General features: G+C 28.5%; 2 protein-coding genes across 2 annotated transcripts in view; one reads left to right on the forward strand and one right to left on the reverse strand.

The window, feature by feature from the left end:
- The window catches only part of LOC129965553 (dynein axonemal heavy chain 5-like), a 272,814-nt gene that overhangs the window by 193,262 nt on the left and 55,959 nt on the right, over window positions 1-23,593 (reverse strand). The window contains exon 14 of the mRNA XM_056079546.1: window positions 15,533-15,727. Within this exon, the coding sequence (XP_055935521.1) occupies window positions 15,533-15,727 (195 nt within the window). The remainder of the gene's footprint in view (window positions 1-15,532; window positions 15,728-23,593) is intronic.
- LOC129965554 (riboflavin kinase-like) lies at window positions 20,173-22,247 on the forward strand. Its single transcript, XM_056079547.1, has one exon. The coding sequence runs from the start codon at window positions 20,425-20,427 to the stop codon at window positions 20,941-20,943; it is 519 nt and encodes a 172-aa protein (XP_055935522.1). The 5' UTR covers window positions 20,173-20,424; the 3' UTR covers window positions 20,944-22,247.

Raw genomic sequence — 23,593 nt, forward strand, 5'->3', positions numbered from 1 at the left:
AGTATAATGGTAATATAATCATTAATATATTCCTTCATCTAAATATTAAAGCATAATAAAAAGCCAATTCCGGAAAGAATGGCTTTCATATTTTTTGCATAACTTGAATACTAGTAAGTTCTGAAGCCGTTCGACATTTAAAAGGCACAATCGTTAAAGCATTAGCTTAAAAACTTGGGAAGGGCAAGTATCGTATCTGAATGTTCTCTTAAGCTTTTTAAAATTAAATTAAATTAACATTTTACAAATTATTTTTAACTTATATTTTATTCATTGTTTTAGGCACAGATAAATGTTCGTTCTATTAATACTTGAATTATAATTTAATTATTACGCAGAAAATTAATTATAAATATGGTTGTGGATTTCTTATTTATTTATTTTTTAATCTTTCGAAATTATTTCAAATTAAATTAACAATTTAACCGAGTTTCTGAGGTTGCAGACCGACAGACGGTCAACTACTTCTTGGCTTTGACTCAAAATTTGACTGGTGTCTATACTAGAGATGTTAAATCTGTACTGAATTTCATTTATCTTGCTCTCTTAATTCTGCTGTTATCATTTTAACATATCCAAACAGCCGGACAGACAGACTTCCTCTGAGTGGATTTCGTTCAAAATTTTATAGATATCTACAAAGGTGGTGTAAAGACTATATACCGAATTGCATCCATTTAGCTCAAAGAGTTTTTGAGTTTTACATACGGACATTTTCCAAAAATGTGTTTTTCAACTCAGGGTGATCTAAAACGTGGTGATTCGTCAAAATCTAAAGTTCGATTTTTTTTTTTTTAATTTTTTTTTTAATTTTTTTTTTTTTTTTTTTTTTTTTTTTTGAGAATTACAACAGTTTCTCTACAGTTCGTATACAAGAAGGTAAAAAATATTAATTAAAAAAAAACTTATCGATATTTTATTATCGCCAAGTTAATCGATATTTATTATTAGTGGCGTAATAGTTTGTCGCCAAACATAAATCCTGCGCAGAATGTAACCTGATATACATGGCAAAGACAAATTATATAAGAATTGCAAACTTAGAATAAAAAGTGTTGTGTTTCCTTCATGCGCGCATTTTAGCTGTCGCCATCCTCACAGAAAATGTCACTCTTTTGGCAATTTCATCTGCATAAAATCAACGTTCGTTAGCGAATGATCGTAGAATAAACAACAAGAATTATTCAATGTCCGAAATTGAACGAGGCGCGATTGTATTCTCATTTCCGGTTGTATTAGCTGCTTTTATTTGGGTTCTTTTTTTTCTTTTTTTCTTTTTCTCTTTTTGTTACGTTTATATAAATTTTTACTTTCTCTTATTCAAACTGTAAAAATGAAACGTATTCTATTTATCGAAGAATTTGACCTCGAGAATTATATAAATTAGGTTTTAAATATTATTTTAAATCCGAAAAACCTAAGTCTTTTTATATCAATTTGTCAATTAACTTGATAAGTCGCTCCAAATTAAGTTGTCATATGTCAATTAAATAGATATCGCCCCAAAGCTTTCTTGAGTGCTCTTTAATAAATCTCCTCAAAGCTCTGAAGGCCTTAGATGAACATTTGCAAATAAATGTTACGAAATATAGATCTCTGTCGTGAATCTAACCTTTTTACTGAATCCATCGTGCCAATACATATTTTCGACGTTCTTTCACCTACCAATTAAACCAAAATTCGACTTTTAATTACAGTCGTAGTCACAAGTGAACATACCAAATTTCGTTGATTTAAGACATGGTGTTTTTCAGTTATTCAATCTACATCCATGGAAAAATACAGACCAATTCACGCACAGCCATTTAACAGATTTGGTTCAAAATTTTTTAAAAATATCTACTATATTTTAGATGTTAAATCTGTGTATCAAATTTGATCTATTTAGCTCTTTATGTTTTGCTGTAATCATGTTGGCTTGCACTCAGTCAGATGGATAGAGAAGCTTGCTCTGAACAGATTTTGTTGACTATGCCGTGGAAATCTACAAACTTGATGTAATTTCTGTATATCTAATTTATTCACCTAGCGCAAAGCTTTTCTGAGTTACTGTACTTACACACAGACAGAAATATTTTTTTCAATTCCTACTATTAGCTCACACTCTCTCTATGTATATCTTGTTCAAATTTTCAATCGTTAATAAAATACTTTTTATTCATCCACTCAAGTTCAAATACATTTTTTTAAAACTTGTAATGGATGGCATTTGATGTTGACACAGTTTTTTTTTTTTTTTTCAAATATTGATTTATTAATTAAATCTGTCCAGTAATTTCTACTTGGTCGCCAAAGTCGCCAAGTTTGTCGCCAAGATCCATTTTGCCACTTAATATTGTAATTCTGTAATGTGTATATACATATTTATATTAATTGTAATTATTTAATAAAAAGTAACTAAAATAAAAAAAAAATTTGTTGACCTAAGTAGGAATTGACTTAAATTTTTTTATATATATTTTATATACAATTTTTTTTCTCTTTGTATGCTTTATATATGAGAAAATAAAACTGCGATGATCCTGCTGGATGAATTTTGGTATATTCTTTCATCGTATTTGAGCCAAATCCGTCTAGTATTTCATAGTCTGTCTGTTTATGCGTAGCATGAAAATGTTAATACTTTTTCTTGATAAGTCAATTTTATATATAATCTTTATTCTCCAACTGCAGATTGTGCTAAATTTTAAATCTGGAAAAAAGAAGAAATAAGTAATATGTATAAAAAAAATTTTTAAGTCAATTCCTACTTAGGTCGCCAATTTTTTTTTTATTTTAGTTACTTTTTATTAAATAATTACAATTAATATAAATATGTATATACATATGACCGAATTACAATATTAAGCGACAATTTTTTTTTTTTAATTGAATTCCTACTTATTTTCTTATATTACTTCATAAACCTTATATTATTTATGATCGGATGTCGCGTCAGTCATCTCAGAGCCTGGCGACATGGCAACGGAGTTGGCGACTTTGGCGACCAAATAGAAATTGCTGAACAAATTTAATTAATTAATTAATATTTGAAAAAAACTGCATTAACATCAAGTGTCATCCACTACAGGTTTAAAAAAATGCATTTAAACCAGTGGATGAATAAAAAGTAATTTATTAACGATTGAAAATTCGAACAAGATATATAAGCATATATATACAGCGAGAGAGAAAGAGTGTGTGAACTAATAGTAAAAATTGAAAAAAATGTGCCAAAATTTCTATTTATCCTCCACCTCTTATCTGGTAACATGTCTGATACAAAATTAGAGATCTATTTTAGAAACCAACTCAAAACCTTAAACTAATAAAATTTCTGCTGTGTATTTTTTATTTTATTTTATAATTATTATTATTTGGTATTTGACTATTTTTCCTGACATTCGACACTGATCTATCAGCACAGTTTTGTTAAGGATTAGCTACATTCTAATCACAATATCCGAAGATGGATAAGAATGTAACTTGATAAGAATTGCAATCATAATTCAATATAAGAAATATAATCATTTGATCTATAATGATATTTGTATTTTCTTTCTTTTAAAAAATAATCCTGCAACTTTAGAAACTGTAATTGCTTTTTTTAGAGAAGTTGCTAATATTTATCAATTCTTTCAATCAAATATCACAATATTTTTTAGAAATTATCATTCAGTAATTAATTACTCATCAATTCTGAGTCACAGTTATAGGTGTAAATTGAAAACATATTATGTGCAGTTTATTTTATATGTAAAATCAAGTTGAAAGGAAAAAAGACTTCGATGTGACCAAAAAATCGGAAGTGATTTCTGAGCAAGCAAGACAAAATCATGCAACTATCCAAAAACCTGCCAAAACTCGTTACCTTGAATAGCAGAAAGACATTGTAACAAACGCCTTATTTGGTTGTAATAGAAGTCACCGAGAAATCTAACTTAGGCCACTACATCGTATTCTTAAATCAAGCCAAAACTTCACACTCACTCATCTTTGTACAGGCATCAGTCCAAAACTTGTTCAGTCAACTTTCTTCAAATAACAACATATCTGAAGACCATCAAACCCATCATTATTGATGCACTTACAAGTCCAGCAGCAGATAATGGAGGTGTAAATAGATTAAATATCTATTTGTTTTTGTTGGTTGAAATTTCACGTATACCTCTACCTCTTAATGTCGCCAATGTAAAAATACAGGATGGCTTCTAAAGTAAAATATAAATTAAAGCAATCACTGAAGGCTGGTTTTGCTAGAGGAATTATTTCACTTGATTGTTTAAGTTGCCAGTTGACATTAGATTACATTAAAGGGAATTTTAGCCGACTTTTGTTCTTCTGTCAGACACTTGCAAATTCGTTTTCTTTGGATAATTGAGAATCTATGGTCTACTTGCAAATTTATAAAACATTTTCTTTAAAAAGAAATTCAAAGTACACAAAACTTGGATTGTGAAGCAACTTCACAATGCAAAAATGATGAAACATGCTTTCATAATTTCACTTGGGCCATTCACTAATTTCACTTTTTTTAGAGGGGCGATTCCTTCGCAAAATATGGTGATTTAATTTTAACTCTAAAAAGTTTGGATAATTATTTCTTGTAGTCCTCGAAGATGGCGGACTTTTAGCGAGTGTTTAAAAGGTTAGCACAATTTTTGTCATACTTGGCAAGAAAGCAGACACTTAAGTCTCGAAGAAAAATAGATTTTTCTGTTTTTTAATTTTTAGTTTACATCATTATAAACATTATGGAAAAATAGAATCAATTTTTCTTTAATTCTCTCCCAGATGGCCGAAATACAATATAGAATCAAAATTTCAATTAAACTAATTTATTAAACAGGAATGAAGTTCTGAAAATATTAAAACAGCAAGAATACGCAAAATTAAAAACTAACACATCAAAATGCGAAGTCACAATTCGATTACAAAATTCAATATTTTAAATCATCAAACAAGTTGAATTAGATCGAAACATATGATAATCTGACAGTTAAAATATTAATCAGATATTTATTAATTAACGGTAAAAGAGCCAACACTCGCTAAATGTAGCATTAAAACCAAACTGGCATTGTAACTCTATGAGTGTGCTTCTAATTTATGAGAAGAAAAGAGCATCTGCTTACTCTGTTTGTATTAAAAGAAGTCTAATTTATTGATGTTAAAGATGAAAATATAAGGATGCCAAACATTATTACCAATCCATCATTGTTAATTAATAAGTACCATTAATTGCATACCATTTTCGAACATAGGCAAATTTTTATCACGGGAGAACTTTTAAGTATGAGATAGCGTTTAATCACTGTCATACAGTAAGTGCGTAAATGCTGATAAAACGAGAAAACAGACAACTTTTGCTAAGAAGTATTTGTATTTACATTTTATTACAAGCAAGAAAACCGTGATGCATATCAGGTTTTTGCTACATTAGCTTATCAACATTTCTTAGAATGCAAAATACTTTCCTTCAATCAATTCTTTTTCTAAATTAACAATAACAAGTTATTAATAAAAAAAAATTGTACTTGGCAATTCTTTCCTTCAAAAGAACTGTTCTTAGTTCTTTGTTCTTTAAAACTTCTTTCAACCTTTCATTAATAAGAATTGTTCTTACAAGTTTTTTTTAAAAACTAGTTCTAAGATATACAGTTTATTTCGGTGGAATCAAAATAACATCGTCAGCAAAGGAATCATAATATTGTCGTACATTTGTGGTTCTAAAAATTTTTCCGAAGTTCCATTTCTTATTGTGTTTAGGTCGTTTTTTGACAATTCCTGGCGCATTTGTGCCAGTGAATTTCATTACGTTTCCACTAGTGCTAGTTGCAGGATTAAATGAAAACTGAATTTCTGGTTTTGTTTCGAAATGATGATAAACATTTTGTGACAAACTCGGCAAAATTTCTCTTGGTTTTCTTCGCCTAAATCGAATTCTATATTTTCTTATAGACAAAGCAAAACGAGATCTTTTTAAATTGAGGCAGTCGCCACCTGCAGATATAATTGAATAATTGTCTTCTTCAATGACTTTTAATTTTTTACTCTTTTTATTTTGTACCCTTTCCACAGATTTGGAGTGTGACATTTGCCTTTCTGGGATATTGAAAGTTTCTGATTTTCTTTTCAAAAATTCTGGATTTTGAAAATCTGAAAGTGAGGGCCATGAATGTCTTCTTTGCGCATCTGAGGAGTTCGAACAGTTTTTCAGTATTGCTGCTTTGCAAATTGCTGTATCTGTAAGTATTCTTTCCTTGTATTTTTGTGAAAATTTGTAAGCCTTCTTTGGTGCAACCAAACTCTTTTTTTCGAGTGTAAAAATGCTTCTTTTCGATGTATTGGATTCATGTAGGGACATTCTTTTAAATAGTGAACGAAGTTCTTTTTCTGGAGCCTTTGGCTTCAAGCGAGTGCTTCCTTTTTCTGGATGTATGACATAATCAGATAAAAATGGATGTTTCAAGGCTTTTGTAGCTGAATACCTGGATTCAGGATGTAACACCAAAAACTGGGAGACAAAATCAAAATATTGATATGCATCTTCATAAGACAAATGAGCACTTTTGTGCAGATGAAAAAGACTTTTTCGAATCTCTTTCTGAAACGTTGACGACATTATTTTTGGTAATATATCCTTCTCGTATGTTTCTTCAAGTTGATTATCTCGAAAATTAAATTTCATCGTGAAAATTTGCAGCATCAAAACTCCAAATGTCCACATTTCTGCGGCAATACCATCATAGGGAGCATCATCTCTTCTTTGTGCAACTTCTGGTGGAAGGACAAATAAATTAAGTCCAAATGTCGTGTTGCAAACATTATCCGCCAAACTCAAAGTAGAAAAATCGCCAATAATTGCTTTATCCGTCTTATAACATATTAATATATTTTCTACCTTTAAATCCAGGTGGCAAATGTTTCTACTATGCAAATATTCAAGACCTTTAACAACGTCTCTAACATAATTCTTCTTCCTTAGGAAACATCGACTGTCATTATGAAAACTCGGAACCTTCTCGTACAATAGATGAAAAAGATCACATCCTACATAAGGCATCAAATGGATAATGCAGGAATCGGATAATTCATCAGTTCGTATGAAGGGAAGAAGGTTCGGATGACAAAGGTTGGGCCACAAATCCCGTTCACCGCTAGATGATTCCATGACAAGTTTAGCAGCCAATTTCTGATTACTCTTTTTGTCTTGTACCAAAAATACCAACCCATAAGCGCCCCGACCAAGACATTGATCAATGTCGTAGTTGCTACTGGTTTGAAACTGACTCAATATAGATTCCGAAATGACTTCATTCATCTTTTATTTTGAAATAGTTTGTTTACTTTACAATACTTTTATGCTTTTCAGTTAAACGAGGCAAATTTTTCTCTCGTGATTATCTTAAATATTGCGACTGATCCTACAGTTACAATTACATCTCATTTTCAGATCTGTGTTTATACCTGTTATTAAAAAAGAAAGTTAATCTAAATGGCAACAGGTGTAAGAAAAAAAATTGAACCAAAATTTGAAATAATCTCTTATTGGATATTTCTACTCAAGTTGAATGTATAAAAAAATCATACAAACATAACCAAATATGATAGAGATGGATATTTAGGAACAATTTAAGTCTTTTCGCCAAAGTTGAATTTGGGGAAGGCGATTTTTCGCCAAATGTCATTCTGACATTTTTATTACAATCTCTTAAGTACCGTTTGTTATCGTATCTTGTAGACGTTCCAGGTTCAAATATTTTGGAGAGTTTTTGGAAGGTTCTTACCCTTATCTCTATTAATAAGAAAAATAACAGTGTGTGTGTGTACACTCTGGCATTCCCCCTTCAGAGTATGTTTTTTAGAATTTTTTTAAAAATATTTTTGTTTACTGCTTCGGATGCATGAATTTCACTTCACCGCTACTTAACTTGGAAAACTATTTGATAATACCAGAAAATACATTTTTCAATTTAGGACGAACCCTTTTTTAAGTCACTAAAAAGTCATAATTTTAATAGCAAATATCTCAAATCTATTATGCTATCTAAATCTAAATATAACTTTATGAAACTTTCCCCGTGTTTTCATTATGATAGTGTACATTTTCTAACCAGAGGCTTTTCGCCCATCTCTTAATATTTTTGTTTTAGTTATTCTTGTGACTCCCATATTTCTTCACAAGGGGCGCTGTAACCTGTCTCACTAAATTCAGCTTAATCACTTTAACCCTTTAAAGGGCCATTTTTTTCTAGTCATATTATATTAAAATAATTTTAGGCTTGAAGTTAGAATAAGAAAAAGGATTCATTTAGCTTATTAAATAAATTTAATTTGATTAATTAATTAATTTGGTTAATTAATAATTAAGTAACAAATCAAGACACATCATTTTGTGTAAGATAAAGAACTGAAGCATCTAAGTTTCTGTCTTTCTTAAAAAAAGTGTCAGAACTTATGCCAACCTACATAATTTATACAAAGATTATAAATTTGGTGGGAAGCATACTTCCCACGGCCCTAGAAAGGGTTAATATGATTATACCAGACGCCATTTTAGATCTCTAAAACGCTTAAAAGATTTTACCAAGCACTCTGTCCATATATATTTATATACATCTAAGAACGATGCATAATTGTCATTTTACATTAAAAAAATTAATTCACAATCAAAAATTGATTAAGATGCAAAATTCCTACAAAGCAATACCTCTTCATCTTCTAATAAGTATCATTTTTTCTTTAATTTTTAACAGTTACACTTCTTAAACTGTTTAAGAAGTGCAAATATTTCCATCTAATTTTACGTTTATTCTCAAAATCTATCTAATCCATAGAGAGAATTAATGATTTTTATAATCATAAGTTATTTCTCAAATTTCAATTTCTGTCTAAAATTCAAATTACAAAGTAATAAATTTATTAGAAATAATATTTTCTAATCTACTTGAGAACTTTATTTCACATTTTATCTCCATCATTAAAAAGGTTTTTGTTATCGTTTGCAAAAAAGAGAGAGAGAGGGCATGTAACATTCCATGCAAGAATACTAAGTAATAAAAAAGACATACATTGGATAGAAAATACTTAGTTTAGAAAACATTTTGTTGGACGAAAAAAGAAAACCCGAAACGTTGATTTTCTAAAAAATAAGAAGTGTGTTTTCTCATAATTTAACAAGATTCTACATGTATCGCATTACAATATTTTTGCTCATCAAAAGAGACTACTATCACGCGAAGTTTGGTTGCCATGGTAACAAAAGAACCCGCATTGCTTTCTGATGTATTTGCAACGGACATATTAAATATTTTGAATATGATGGAGATGAAATAGTTCAGAATCGATTTCGCACTTGTTTTTTCGGAACAGAAATTTCTAAGTAATTTATCAACTGCATCTTCATAGATTTAGAATTAAATAGGAAGTCTGTTCTTATAATATAAAACTGATGAAAATAATAATATAAAAAAACAGAGAATGACTTTATATTAATATTAACAGGAATGTTATGATTCAGTTATTACATGCGTTCGAAACTAATTTCGAATTTATTGAAGTTCCTTTATTTATTAAAGAGACTCAAGCTTTTACAAAACTCTAACTTACTATCTCCCAAAGTTTTAAGAACTGCTTATCATTATTGATTTGAATATCACAGAATTAAAGTTAACATTTATTATGTGTGATGAACTAAATATGTTTGCTTGCTTCCTGTTTTCTGTGTAATTAATAATAGTAGAAAAACCCCAACACTTTATAGCATACTCTCTATTAATTGTGTTATCCCAGAGAACGACTTACATGGTATTGGCATAAGTAGTTATGAAATATCAACATTTGGCGTAAATTTAGCATTATTTTAACTGAATCAATCGTGCCATCCTTGGCGATATTTTTGGTGATTAATCCCTAACATGCTGTTAATAGTATCTGGAAATCGAATTTGTGTTTTAGACGTGTTTTTATCCAACCAATTGAAACCAAAATTTGACACAAAACTGCACTTGTAGTCACAAATCCCATACCGAATTTGATATATTTAAGTTATTGCAATGCGTTTACATGTTTCTGAAAGTATAGACAGACAGACAAATCAACTCCTAGACAGATTTCGCATTTCCGGTATTTGTTCATAATTTGATTGGCGTCTCCAGTAAAGATTTTCAATCTCTGTATCGAATTTTACCTATCTAATTCCCTTCCATTTGTAATTATCGTGTTAAATTATATTCGAATTTAATTATTTCTGAAAGTACAGAGCAACAGAAAGTCAACCCCTGTTTGGATTTAGCTCAAAATTTGGTAATTGTCTACACTATAGATGTTGAATCTTTGTACCGAATTTTATCTATTCAGTTTTCTTTGTATTGTAGTTATCGTGTTAACTTATATTCGAACAGACGGACAGGCAGATTTCTTCTGACCGGTATTTGGTCAAAATTTGATAGAGATTTACAAATTTGATGTAAAGACAGTATATCAAATTTCATCCGCCTAGGTCAAATATATCTTTGACAAATCTCCAGATTTCGTACCTCAAGAGATAAAAAAGAACTGCTTTGAAACTATGCCTGTCTGTGAACACGGTAACTCCAAAATGTTCATAGCTAGATGGATGAAATTTGAAACGTAGTCTTTACACCAAATTTATAGATTCTCTTCACATTTTGAACGAAACCCATGAAAAGTCTGTGGTGAAAAGCTTATAACAGCTACGAAACACAGGCGATTGTTTTTGTCTTGTGGTCTTGTTACTCGGCTGCGAACCACAAGGCCAGAGATTCTATCCTTGCTCATCGCAAATCCACAATATTCGTGTCCTTGGACGATGAACCTTCAACCTTTGTACAACTGTTGTGGCGCCATCTACCCACAGCAACCCAAAGTCATCAGATTCACTTGACGCAACAGCAACCACTCACCTACACACGCTCACCATAACGCTTGGCGCTACTCAAATGGGTACAGGCGCATTAGAATCAACAGCTAATACATCACCACTCAACAGCCATATCATTCGTCTCACCTCCGACTCACTGGTGGGAGAGTCTGTAGTGAATAGCTTATAAGCCAGTTAACAACTACGCCACCCGAGCAATTGCTTTTGTATCATGGTCATGTAACTGGACCTCACTCATAACAATCCACTACAAGTCCATAACAAGTGAATACGATTACTACAAAATGTTAAGTGCTATAAAGATAAAATTTTGCACATAATTTTATCATTCATTATATAGATTATATTAATTTTTATCTAAATCTATCGAAGAGTTTATGGTCTGTCGATCTGAATATTTGCATGCGTGTAAACGCCATAATTCGAAAACACAATGATTTAGATAAATGAAATTTTGTATTTAATCTTGATTCTATAATTGCAGTTCTGTGTCAAATTTTAATTTCAATCGATTGACAAAAAGGCGTCCAAAATGTATACTCAATTTTCCTTACTACACTATGAAGCACAAAACGCTCATATATGGGATTTAGAATATAAAAGCATATAAAGCTGAGAACACATAGCTTTCATGACCTTGCTAGAGGTCCACAAATTTTATGTCTGAGGACACCTTTATAGGAAGTGAGCGAAGAAATTCCAGTGGTTAATCTCGTAAGTGGGGTATAAAAATCCAATTAATCATATTTTCCTTTTCATGGAAAAGATCGCCTCAATACAAAGTTTGCCAAGGAAAAATGCAATTTATTGAAACCAGAAATATATGTGGAATGATTTTTCGGGTTTCAGAGTTTATAAAAAATACTGAGAAATACTCAGATATAAATAAATAAATACTGAGACACATATATTCCTGGAAATTTTCATGAAAAATGTTCAGATAAAAAATAGTAATTCACCAATAATATTAATTAACTGTTGGAATTGTTATGAAAGTACTTCAACTAAATATTCCCACGATTCAAAAAGAATTAAATAATAAGATTATAAGTTCCTGTAAAAGTTTTCACGAAATGTAAGAAAAGCATGGCAAGTTCCTATTAATTCCTAGAAAGCTACCGATGTACAACTCGATAACGAAATTTATTAAAATTATACCTTTTTCTTGAACTCATTATAAAAGTTAACGTGGAATATACAAATGAATGCTGTTTAGATGCAGCCAGTATAAACAGTGGAAGCTCGTACATAGACGCTGCGAAACTGCGGAATCACCAGCATTTTTTACTAAATTAAATAGCATTAAATTTTTTAATTTAGCAGATTTCATCCAGACACTTGAATAATCTGGCAATATTTCTTTTAAAGCATTCAATATTCATAGTTAAACAGCAAGAGAACAAAAAAATTAAACACAGATTGGTGAATTCATACGAATTTTCGAGACAACGTCCTTATCGAAACAAAATGAATGTAATAAATATATAAAGAGGTTTTTCATTCTTTCTTTATTCTGTTTATTAAGATAAGAGGCGCACAAATAAAAAGTTAGAAATTTGAAAACATATAAAATCATATTTAAAGTAAAAAGTTCTGTCGTAGTCAATGTATGCAATGTATGTATACATCCTTTTTTTAGATGATGTTTTAAATTCAATTATTTGACATATTCAATTCATATAAAGAAATGAAAGAAGAAAGAAATAGTATTTTTTTTTAAATTGATTCTTAGAGAATATCTCAATAAGTATTATATATTCCTATTCCTATTAACAGGATATCTAACCACCTAAAAACTGAAGTGCTGTTGATATTTCCATATATTTTAATTTTGTTTGCATCGTATATTTTTTATTATTTTACTTGTTGATATGTCCTCGGGATTAAAATCTTTTTAAGTGAAAAAGCATCACTAACAAAATTTTCTTTTGTGTAAAATATTACAATATGCAAAATCTTTTTATCGTCTGCTTTTAATAAAAATGACAAAGAATATCAATTCAATCAGACAATTTTTAAAAATTAGTTAATTTTCTCCTTAAGTTATTAATATTTATTATAAAAGTTATGTAAACTTTATTAACAAAAATTGTAAACTAAAAATAAAAAAGAAATTTAAAAAATAGTGGTATAGTAATTTAAAGATAAGAAAGACAAAACTTTTATTAGTTCCTAATTAATTAAATATTTAATTAAGATCCATACAGAATTTAATCTTGCCCTGACCTATAACAGTAAAGGTATTCATTCAGGAAATCAGTTCAAATTGCTTCAATTAGTTTTGTTTTGTTTATTTTCATACAATTAGTCCCTATTATATCATGATTTATTAACATTAATATGATACTTTTAATTTTTGTGACGTCGTTTCATTTCATTTTGAAGAAGCAAGCATATGTACAAGCGATGAGCACCCAGAGCGACACAGAAACGGAATGAGGGAAAAGCCCCTGGACATTTCATCCCTGGTCTTATATAACCTATGATTTTGATAGGGAAAATACTTCTTTAGAGTGCTAATGTATGACGAGATTTCGATAGGGATTTTCGTTATACGGGTGGACAAGGCAGGGGAAACACAGGGAGATTTTAAAAAAGAATTTGCTTGATCAGCGGTATGTTATCTCTTCACGCGTATTGTGGGAAAGTTAGATTTTAGCTGATTCAACCATTTAACGAAGCTTCTCTTGAATTAATTAAGTAGGGACAGTGGAATTGGATCACGAAATAAGAGAATATTTTAGAATGAAGTTACTATGGGCTAAATTAAGATAAAATCTTGAAAATTAATTAAATTGAAATTAGAGTTAAAATATCATTACACACACACACACACACACACACACACACACATATATATATATATATATATATATATATATATATATATATATATATATATACGGAATATTTCAGTTTTTCGCTCCTTTAACTCTATAAAAAAGGAAAAGGCATTTATTTTCTGCCAATTCTACAACTATGGCCCAATAAGGAAGAAACATATAGAAATGTATTAAGTAAGAGAAAGTGGCACTTGCATCTTTCATACATTTAAGACTCGTTTAATTTAATCTAATATATATATTTTTTAAGAAATCGTAATTCGTGATCCAAGCCATTCTTTTTTGTTTGTTTGTTTGTTTAGTCTATCAATTTAAACGGATCATTCTTAAGCATGCCGAGATAGTTTCTTTGCCTTCTGAGAGAAACTGTAAGCCATCCCAAACCTCTACGCATTCAAACCTTTCCCTCCCCTCTCATATTCAGTGAACATGCAATAGAAACGGCGGATAGGATGGATGGGAATGGATACTTTAACCAGTTGGATATCAAAACTTTCAATCCTCGCCATGCCAATTCCTACCGGTTTTTCATAATGACGATTGATTTTGGAGTGCATTATTCACACTGCCGTGGCGTGGAGTGATCATTAATATTCGGAACTTGAGTTAAATCCATTCCATTTCTTTATTTAGACATAGAGAGCCCAAATCGCCAACAGTTTTTCTATTTAAAAACTTATATTGCTCTATATTTGCTTCTGTAGTATTTGAAAATACAGTACACTCCCGATTATCCGCGGAATTGGGTGGCGCGGCAGCCGCGGATAACAAAAATCGCGGATAATCCGAAAAAAGCTAAAAACGGGTATAGCAAAAAGGAAAACAGTCATTCCAACTTTGAAAAATCGTTTTATGTACAATAAAACGTAAAATAAACAGCAGGAAATGTTTAACTAACGCTTAATATTTTAGTATATCACTCAAAACTAACCTAAAATGCATTTTGTTAATGAAAACAGAAAAGTGCTTTGTACTTACGAGAGGCGTCTAGGATACACAGAAAAATTAATACATATGTACTGTTTTAATACTGTAATGTATTATGTAATTACAAAAGCATAACTGTAAAACTGCACCTTTTTGAAAAAATCAGACAAAAAAAAAAACTTTTTGCGGCAGGCGCGGATAATCCGCACCGCTGATAACCCGCCCGCGGATAATCGGGAGTCTACTGTATATAGCAATTAAAAAAAATCTTTTAAAAAATCTTGTATTATTGCTTTATGTAGTTAAAACTCGATAAGAGTTCACTACCTGTGATGTACGGGCAATGGAAGTAAATATTAAATGGGAATTAGGAAATATATACTGTGTGTGTGTGTAAACATCATTTTGTAGGTGTGGGGACGAAAAAAAGAAACTTTTGGAATTAACTTCAATTTATTTTCCTCTGGAGGCATAATATACTCAGAGACGAAGCGAAAAGACAATGCATCAGTCTCCATCGCGGCACCGTATTAAAAAAAAAAAAAAAAAATGTCCCTTACTATGAGATTTTGATAGAGGTGTCTCAGAAACGTGTCTATTTATGTAAGGGAACCCTAGGTTTCTTTGAAAACTAGGATCTTTGAAAACTAGGTGCTAGGATCTTTATCCCTTCGCTCCCGGCGTAGAAATGAATTGAGTCAGCAATTTGTTAAGCAAGTGTTAGAAATAATTAAATAAAAAGTGGGAATTGGATCAGGAAATAAGAGAACATTTTAGAATGTAGTTAATGTCGTCTAAGTTAAGATAAAGATTAGGAAATTAATTAGAATTTAAATTAAATTAAGATATATATATATATATATATATATAAACTTACCTGTTTAGACAGCTGTTCTTCGCAAAGTTTGTAGAGTGTGTAAAATTTTCGAGCCAGGGTGATGTTTTCGAGAAATCCACAGCTGGCTAATTTGACACGGATAATGATTTGACGATCCGGCACCATCATAGCCACAGTGCGAAACTGTACTTTTAAATTTTCCGGGAGTTCCTGTCGACCGGCATAGCCAGGGTTCTAAAACAATGAAATCATAAGTGCCTGTCGCTGTAAAAATCTGTTCTCTATAAGTATATGAAGTATTTTTTCATATAATGGGCTTTGTATATATATGAAGCATTTTCTTAAATATCAACTTCTGATATCGTATCTGAATTTTTCAGATTAAAATAGCTCAAATACATATAGCATTTCGTAATTTTGAGTAAACAGTTATGAATTATAAGTAACTGAAAATTTCAGTTCCTGATATTAAATAGGAGATTCCAGTTCTTTTTTTAAATATATTTCAAAATATAATAATTATTTGAAAATAATCAATATTGTTCCTTAAAATAAATAAACAAGAGGAAAGTTAGATATTTTTAAAAGAATGAAAATTTGTTTTATCCTTTTAATCATTTCTTTAAATTTACAAGTAAAAAATTTTAAAATAGAAACTCATAAAATTTTTAATGCAATTTGAAGAAACAAGACTTAAAAAAATCACTATTGGAAATTTTGACTATTCTCGTCCAACATTTTTTAAGATATCTAGTAATAACCAAAAACTTTCGGAACAACATTATTTTCATTTTTTGTGGAACATCTCAACTTCACAAAAATTCTCCAGTAGGAACAAAAAAATAAAAAATAAACGTTAAAAGGGAACTGAAAATGAAGCGTATCTTTCAATGTTGCTTTAGATTCAATTATATTCTCTCTTTTTAAAATAAATTCAAAAATGAGAAGGAAAAATCAATGCTTGTAACAGGTTTTACTTCAATTACATTTCAAGTGAAGTTTTGTTTGGAGCAAATGGCACCAGAGTTTTGTTATAGAAATGTTCTCGAAAGCTTTGATTAATGAAAGAAGTTTATAATGAAAATTTTGTACAAAGCACAATTTTTATGTAACTTTAAATACATGAATAAATAAAACATTATTGTATGAATTAGAAAAGTAACTTCTTGTGTCAGGATAATGCAGTGTCACTAGATTATTTTACAAAATGTCATTTAAAACAATGAAACAAAAGCTTTTATGCGTCTCCATAATAACAATTATTTTTTTATTTAATATGCTTTAGTAAATAAGAATGAAAGAATTATTAAAAAGAGTTTAAAATATCGTTTGGTTATCTTAAGAATGCAAATCATTAGTATTGTGTAATTTATGTTTGAATTATAAAGGAATGTTTCAGAAAATAGGAATTTGACTTTTATTTTTCAGCTGTACAAAAAACTTTTATTTTAAGTTTTTTTTATTAATATTAAATGATAAACTTATTCGAAATGCTAAGTTATGTTAAACAATATAGCTAAAAATACTATTTATTTATTATTTTTTTGCAACTAAATATACAAATAAGTCATATATTTCAAATTCTTATTTAGTCTTTCATTGTTAAGGAAGAAAAAAGTATAAATTAAACCATTAATTTTTCTTTGAGCAAAGTAACCATAATATCAATTCATATAAAAACTTGAATAATGTGAAAATAGAATAATAGAGTGTTATATTTGTTATGATTGCATATAACAAGCCAGTCCATAATCATTTTTTTTTCGTATATCTTCCAATAATTTGAACTGATTTGTCTGAAATTTTATTAGACAGAATCAATTTTAAAAAAAAGAAAAGAAAACTAGGAGCTGCATTTGAAAATTTGAAGATTATAAAAACATAAATTTGTAAATGGCCACTGATAAAAAAAATGCGATTTAAAAATTTCTAAAGAGAACATTCTTCACAATTGAATGACAGTTTTTCATTAAATTTAATTTTTAGAGGTTACAAATAATAGTAAATGTCCGGATATTTTTTGACGGACTCAACCAACATGTCTATCTTAGAATTAAAATTTAAAGCATTTTATATTTTATACTGAACTGAAGGTTTTGGGAGGATGGGATGGAAACCTATTTTTAGTAGATGCATCTCTTCAAGGAAAATATGAAATTCTTGCTAATCAGAATTTTTTACCATCTCACTTTCACAGAATCAAATAATTCAGATACAGTGAAAATGAAAATGGCTTCTTTAAATGCACTTTACTGTATTTGAAGCAAATCCAAAAACTAAAATATGTGCATTGGATTTCGAATCCAATTCTGATGCAATCATTGAATTAATTATATTTTCGGAATTATATTAATTATATTTTTTAATTACATTAATTATATTTGTGAAATTAATTATATTTTCTGCATTCAGAATACGCTACAGAAAACTATGTGAAAAAGGATGAACTTTGTAGTGCAAAATTTATCCCTTCCCTATTAATACAAGATATTACACATTATTTCCACGATGTTGCTCGGTATTTTGAATAACGATCAATATCATGAATATATTATAATAAAATTAGTGGGCACTTTGCGCTAATAGAGACAACGCTCTTTTGCTATCCAAAATCTAATTAAATCTTTATAATGCTTTGTTGGTCACATCCTCCAACTAAATTCTTTAAAAACGGAGCAGTTACTTTCAGTAACAGTCAAAGATAATAATTGTCATCTCAGTAAAGGTATATCTACACAATTTGAATTAAATATTAATTTATACATGTTTCAAGATTAAAGTATGTATGCAGCCTTATATTTCCATAATGGAACCAGCAGAATGTTAAGGTTTAATTAACTGCAATTCATAGCAACACAGATTACTGATATAACTAATATGTAACAATAACTAATATTATAATAGCTAATTTTATAATAAAAACTAATTTTTAACAATAAAGTATTAGAATTAGTTCTTTAATTTTTTGTGAAATGACTTCTACCTCAAATCTTGCTTTCAAGTTAATATCAGTTTTTTAAAGTCAAAAGCTAAGGAAAATAAAGCAAATTTTGTGTGTTTCACAGCTATAACTTCCGAAAATATTAACTCATAGGAATAATTTTTACATTGTATTAAAAATTCAAAAATTATAATTTTTTTAATGATTACTATTTTATTTCCGAACAGTTCTTTTTATTTTAATAACAAAAATTTAATTTGATGCTAATCATCCAAGTTTTAATGAAATATTCAAGTTCGTCCTTTATTTAAGATTAATTAATTTAATGTAAAATAAGTTAATATCAATTTTGTAATAAAATTGGATATAGTTATAAATTTTTACTTTAAAAATTATCCATTTTAATTCTCATTGCTCTTAGAACAGGTCAAAATTATTCTATTTAAATCAACTATCACGGGTTTTGCAATAAACAATCCACGTTGTATAGATGACTCTATTTCCCTTCTCCATAATTTTAAAATAATATTGTTCATATGGTTCCAAAAACGGTACAAGATTGCGAAAAAGAAATGAAAATTTTCATAATATTCCAAAATTTTTTAATTATTTATTTTTTAACCAAATTTTTATCAGTAGCAAATATTATTCATGAGCGAAAAACCTCCATGTTTGGTTCTAATTTATATTCTCAATTCGGCATTATAGAATTAAATTTAAAAAATTTATTTTATAATTAAATAAATAAAATAAAAACAAAACAAAAAATTATTAATTAAAAAATTATTCAAAATAACGATAGATTATATTGATATATAATCGTTCATATCGAGATAAATTCCTAAATTACTCTGTTAACTAACCGGTTAAAAAATCTGAAGTTTTTTTAGTTAAATGGATAAATGATAATAATTAATCATAACTTTCAAGTTCTAGCCTCAAGGTAAACTGCAAATGGGATTGAGAGAGGAATTGTAAGACTAATGAAAAGAGCAATAGGTGATGTTTAAAAATGCTGTGCGAATATAAAGAAATTTTTGTCATATTTCAAATTTTATTGTATTTAGAAAATACGTTGAAAATTTTGTTTGTTTAATTTTCAATATTGTACCATTCTATTATGGAATCAATATTGTATTGTTTGTTTTAATTTTGAAATATTAGACAACATAGTGTGTTAGTTGGGTTTGCTGATTGTAAAAAGAATTAAGAAAGCAAACTTCAAAAAAAAATATAATAAAAATAGTTGACAATTCTTTTATTTCAATTTTTCTTTGAAAACATTTTGTATCGAATAACAATTAATAGAGGATTTGCTTTAAATGCGTTATTTAGAACGGATATTACAAAATAAAAATAACAAACATATTTGATGTTAAAAAAATGTAATTATGTATCGTCCTGAATTCATGTGCATAAAACATAAAGTCTTGTGCAAACGTCATCTGCACATTCTCTTACGCAATGCTATGACGTCACTATGATTCCTTCCAACAAAGTGCGTGACTAATCCGAAAATGAAATTAAAGCTGTTATCTTCCTTTAAATATAAACGAATCATTATTATTCGTTTAAAAATAAAAGTGCTATATACGTGAGCGTAGATATTAATTTATATAATCAACACAAACGAAAAGGTTTTATTTACTTTTCAGTTCTGGTGGCTTAGAAGTCATAATACCTCTCATCTTTACCTAGTGTGTTACGCCATCTGGTGGGAAGAAAAATTAATGTTTTGATTACTCTAATGACACCACGTGAATTACGGAATCATTCAGGTCGTTTCAACTGCTCGAGAGTGGGTATAAAACTTCTGTTTCCGATTACGTAACTACTGGGTAATAAAATACAAGTGATGAGGAAACAGTCGTTTCTGATAACTGCATTTTCTGATTAAAAACTGCCGACGGCAACTCTAACTGCAGTTGAAGTTACCTCTCCGACGGAAGGAGAAACGGAAATTCATCGATCGATTCTCTTACGTAGGTGTATGACCCGTCTTCCATCTCTTTTCAAAATGTTTTCCTCAATAGCGAAAGACTATTCTCAGGTACTTCCATATTTTGTGGATGGAAAAGTATCCAAAGGATTTGGAAGAGGTAGCAAAGAATTGGGAATCCCGACAGCTAACATCAATCATGAAGTGATTGAGAAATTACCGAAAGCTTTGGATTGCGGTATCTACTACGGAATGGCAAGTGTCAATAGCGGACCCATTCACAAAGCTGTTCTGAGTATTGGTTGGAATCCTTTTTACCAGAATGACAAAAAATCGTTAGAAACGCATATTTTACATAATTTCGAAGGTGATTTTTACGGCGCCAGCTTGAAACTTGTTATTCTTGGACACATCAGACCAGAGCGAGATTTCTTGTCTGTCGACGATCTGATTAATGAAATAAAAAACGACATCCGTATTGCTGAAGAAAAATTAGATCTTCCCGACTATGAAAAATACAGAACACATCCATTCTTCGAAACAAATACAACCCAGAGGAACTCATTATAGAACTATTCAATCCTGAAGAGGTAGGTCAACATCTTATGATGAGAGAATCGAAAGTATTACACTTAAATTACATGTTATTGAAACTAAAATTATTTCCACCGAATATGTGGAAGAATTAGCTATATGTAATTGTTGGAATTATGTTGCAGAGTTTTATGAATTGGATGAAAATTATCTTTTATATTAGAAATAATAAAAGGTATTTAAGTATTAGAGTATATGGTGTTAAATCTGTTGTAGGACTGGAAAGTATGTGTGATATTTAAATTATTTTATTTATATATGTTTTTCGAAAGTTTATTTGTAAAAATATTATTGATGGTGTGTGTAATGTAAAACAGTATACTTAAGAAACAAAAATGCATTGAGTAACTTAATATTTAAATTTAAAAATACTTATTCTTATGTAACTAAGAGACTAATTTCAAATATTATAAACAATGAGATTTCTTTTATGTTTTTTTTAAAAATATTAATAGCTTGCATAGAATAGTGTTAATGTGATAGTCAGGCTTATAAATGTGCTGTGAAATTTTATGTTAAAATTATGGAAAAAAAATTGGAATAATTATTAAATTAACAACAATCATTCATGAATGTTTTCTAACTATCATTATTATATTATATATTCAGTAATCAACAAATATTTGCACATGCAGCTAAATAAATTTCTTATGATGTTCATATTCAACTTACTATTTTTAAAAAAATGTCAATATTATTTTACCTGCCTTATATCTTGATGCCAATGTTATTTGATCTGAATTTAGTTTCATTTCATTTTTTATCTGTTAGTATTAGTTAATCATTATAATATATTCTATATTTATGCTCCGTTTCATAGATTTATTGTCTTTTTTCTCTGCTATTTCGCATCTCATTAAAAGTGAATTGTTCTGAAAGATTTTATTTTCATTGTAGATTGATGAATTACATTTTTTGATATTTTTTATTTTATTACAGATTAAAATTTATTTTTCTAGTTATTTAAATAATTGGAAATTTATTGGTATATGAAATTATTTCATTTGAACAAACTTTTTTTGTGATGTAATTTATGTGAATATTTTAAATGTATGTTCAGTATTATTGTTTTTTACTGAAGCTTACATAAGTGTACTTACACAAAGGTAATGAATATTATATAAATCGGAACACTTAAAACTTTTTTTGTAAAAGTATTGGGAAATATTTATAAATTTGTTAAAGCAAATGCTTGTAAATTTTGTTAGGCCAGTTATAATATTTCCTTGTTTTTATCTTGTATGAAGTCAGAAAATAAAAAAGTATTTTACATCTGCCTAGTATTTTTAATGTGTGCAAATTATTTCAACTAGTTATCATATAAATATAAAGTATATCAATATGTTTTCTAAATTATTGTAACTTATGCATAAGGTGTATGTAAAGATATTCTAGTATTTGCAATTCTGATTTTTCAGTGTTGTTGTTTACTTCAAAATTGTTTATTAATTTAAATAGCACTGTAATGATACACATTATTGAGGAATGCTATTTTCTTGAAAAATATTTTGCAGAAATATGAAACTAAATATAAAAATGAATTTATTATATTTTTAATTTAGGTATTATTTAATAAATATAGTTTAATACAAAGATTAAATTCTTAAAAAAAATAGCTACTTTTTTTCTTCTTTGAACTGAAATTTTGTTATAGTTATCAATTTTAATTGATTGGTTGATCTATATTTAAAGCTAACTACTTATTCATTTAACTTATTTTAAATTGAAAAGAATTTTATAGTTATGCTAAGCTTTAATTCCAGCTATTTTATTTTGTAACTTCTAGGGAACTTCATTGTAATAGCATTAACAATTTGCATTAAAAGTATTGAAATAATAAATTGTATACTTATAAATAAAAAAGAACTAGTTTTACTAATGAGTCTTGTTGCGTCTTTCTTGAAATTAAGTATTAAATAATTAAGAAAACATAAGAATGACATATAACTATATTTTATAACAATTTGTTTTACTAATTTACATTTATTTTCTTCTAAGAAAACTACCTGATATAATTTATTACATGTTTCTCTCTGTTATAAATTATGTTAAAAGATTTTTTTTTAACCCTCGAGGATTTCTGAATTTCAGCAAAGATTTCGTAAAAAAGGTTTAAATTTTTAAAAATCTGTTTTGTTTTTAATATAAATTCATATTCTTATCAGAAAGAAGTGTTATTGCTTTTTTTTTTTTTTTTTTGTATCGAGATTTTTTTCTTGAGCAACTGAATTATCGTGTAAACAGATTTTTTTTAATAATTATTTTCCATGAAAATTATTAATAACATTAAAAGTTGAATTCATCTTTATTAAGGCACTTAATTTGAAGCTATGCCTAATTAAATAAAGTTTAAAAATTGAACAATTTTAAATTATATTAAATCTATAATTAAATGAAATATGATTTTTTTCTATTGGATCAAAAATAATTGTACTGTTTGTTCCATTTGGTGAATATTTTCATATTTATTTTATCATTTAGAAATTCGATCAAATGGAAAATTATCTAAAATTAGATGAATTAATTAAAATCATTTGAATGCCTTCATTAATAATCAACAAATATTCATAAGATTTTGTAATAATTCTAAACATAATTTTAAACTGTGAAAATATTTAATTAAAGA

Source organism: Argiope bruennichi, chromosome 4 (genome assembly GCF_947563725.1).
Source record: "Argiope bruennichi chromosome 4, qqArgBrue1.1, whole genome shotgun sequence".
Classification (NCBI taxonomy): Eukaryota; Metazoa; Arthropoda; class Arachnida; order Araneae; family Araneidae; genus Argiope; species Argiope bruennichi.

Excerpts from the sequence above, each read along its gene's own strand:
- LOC129965554 (XM_056079547.1), top strand. The coding sequence starts at position 20,425 with ATGACCCGTCTTCCATCTCTTTTCAAAATGTTTTCCTCAATAGCGAAA.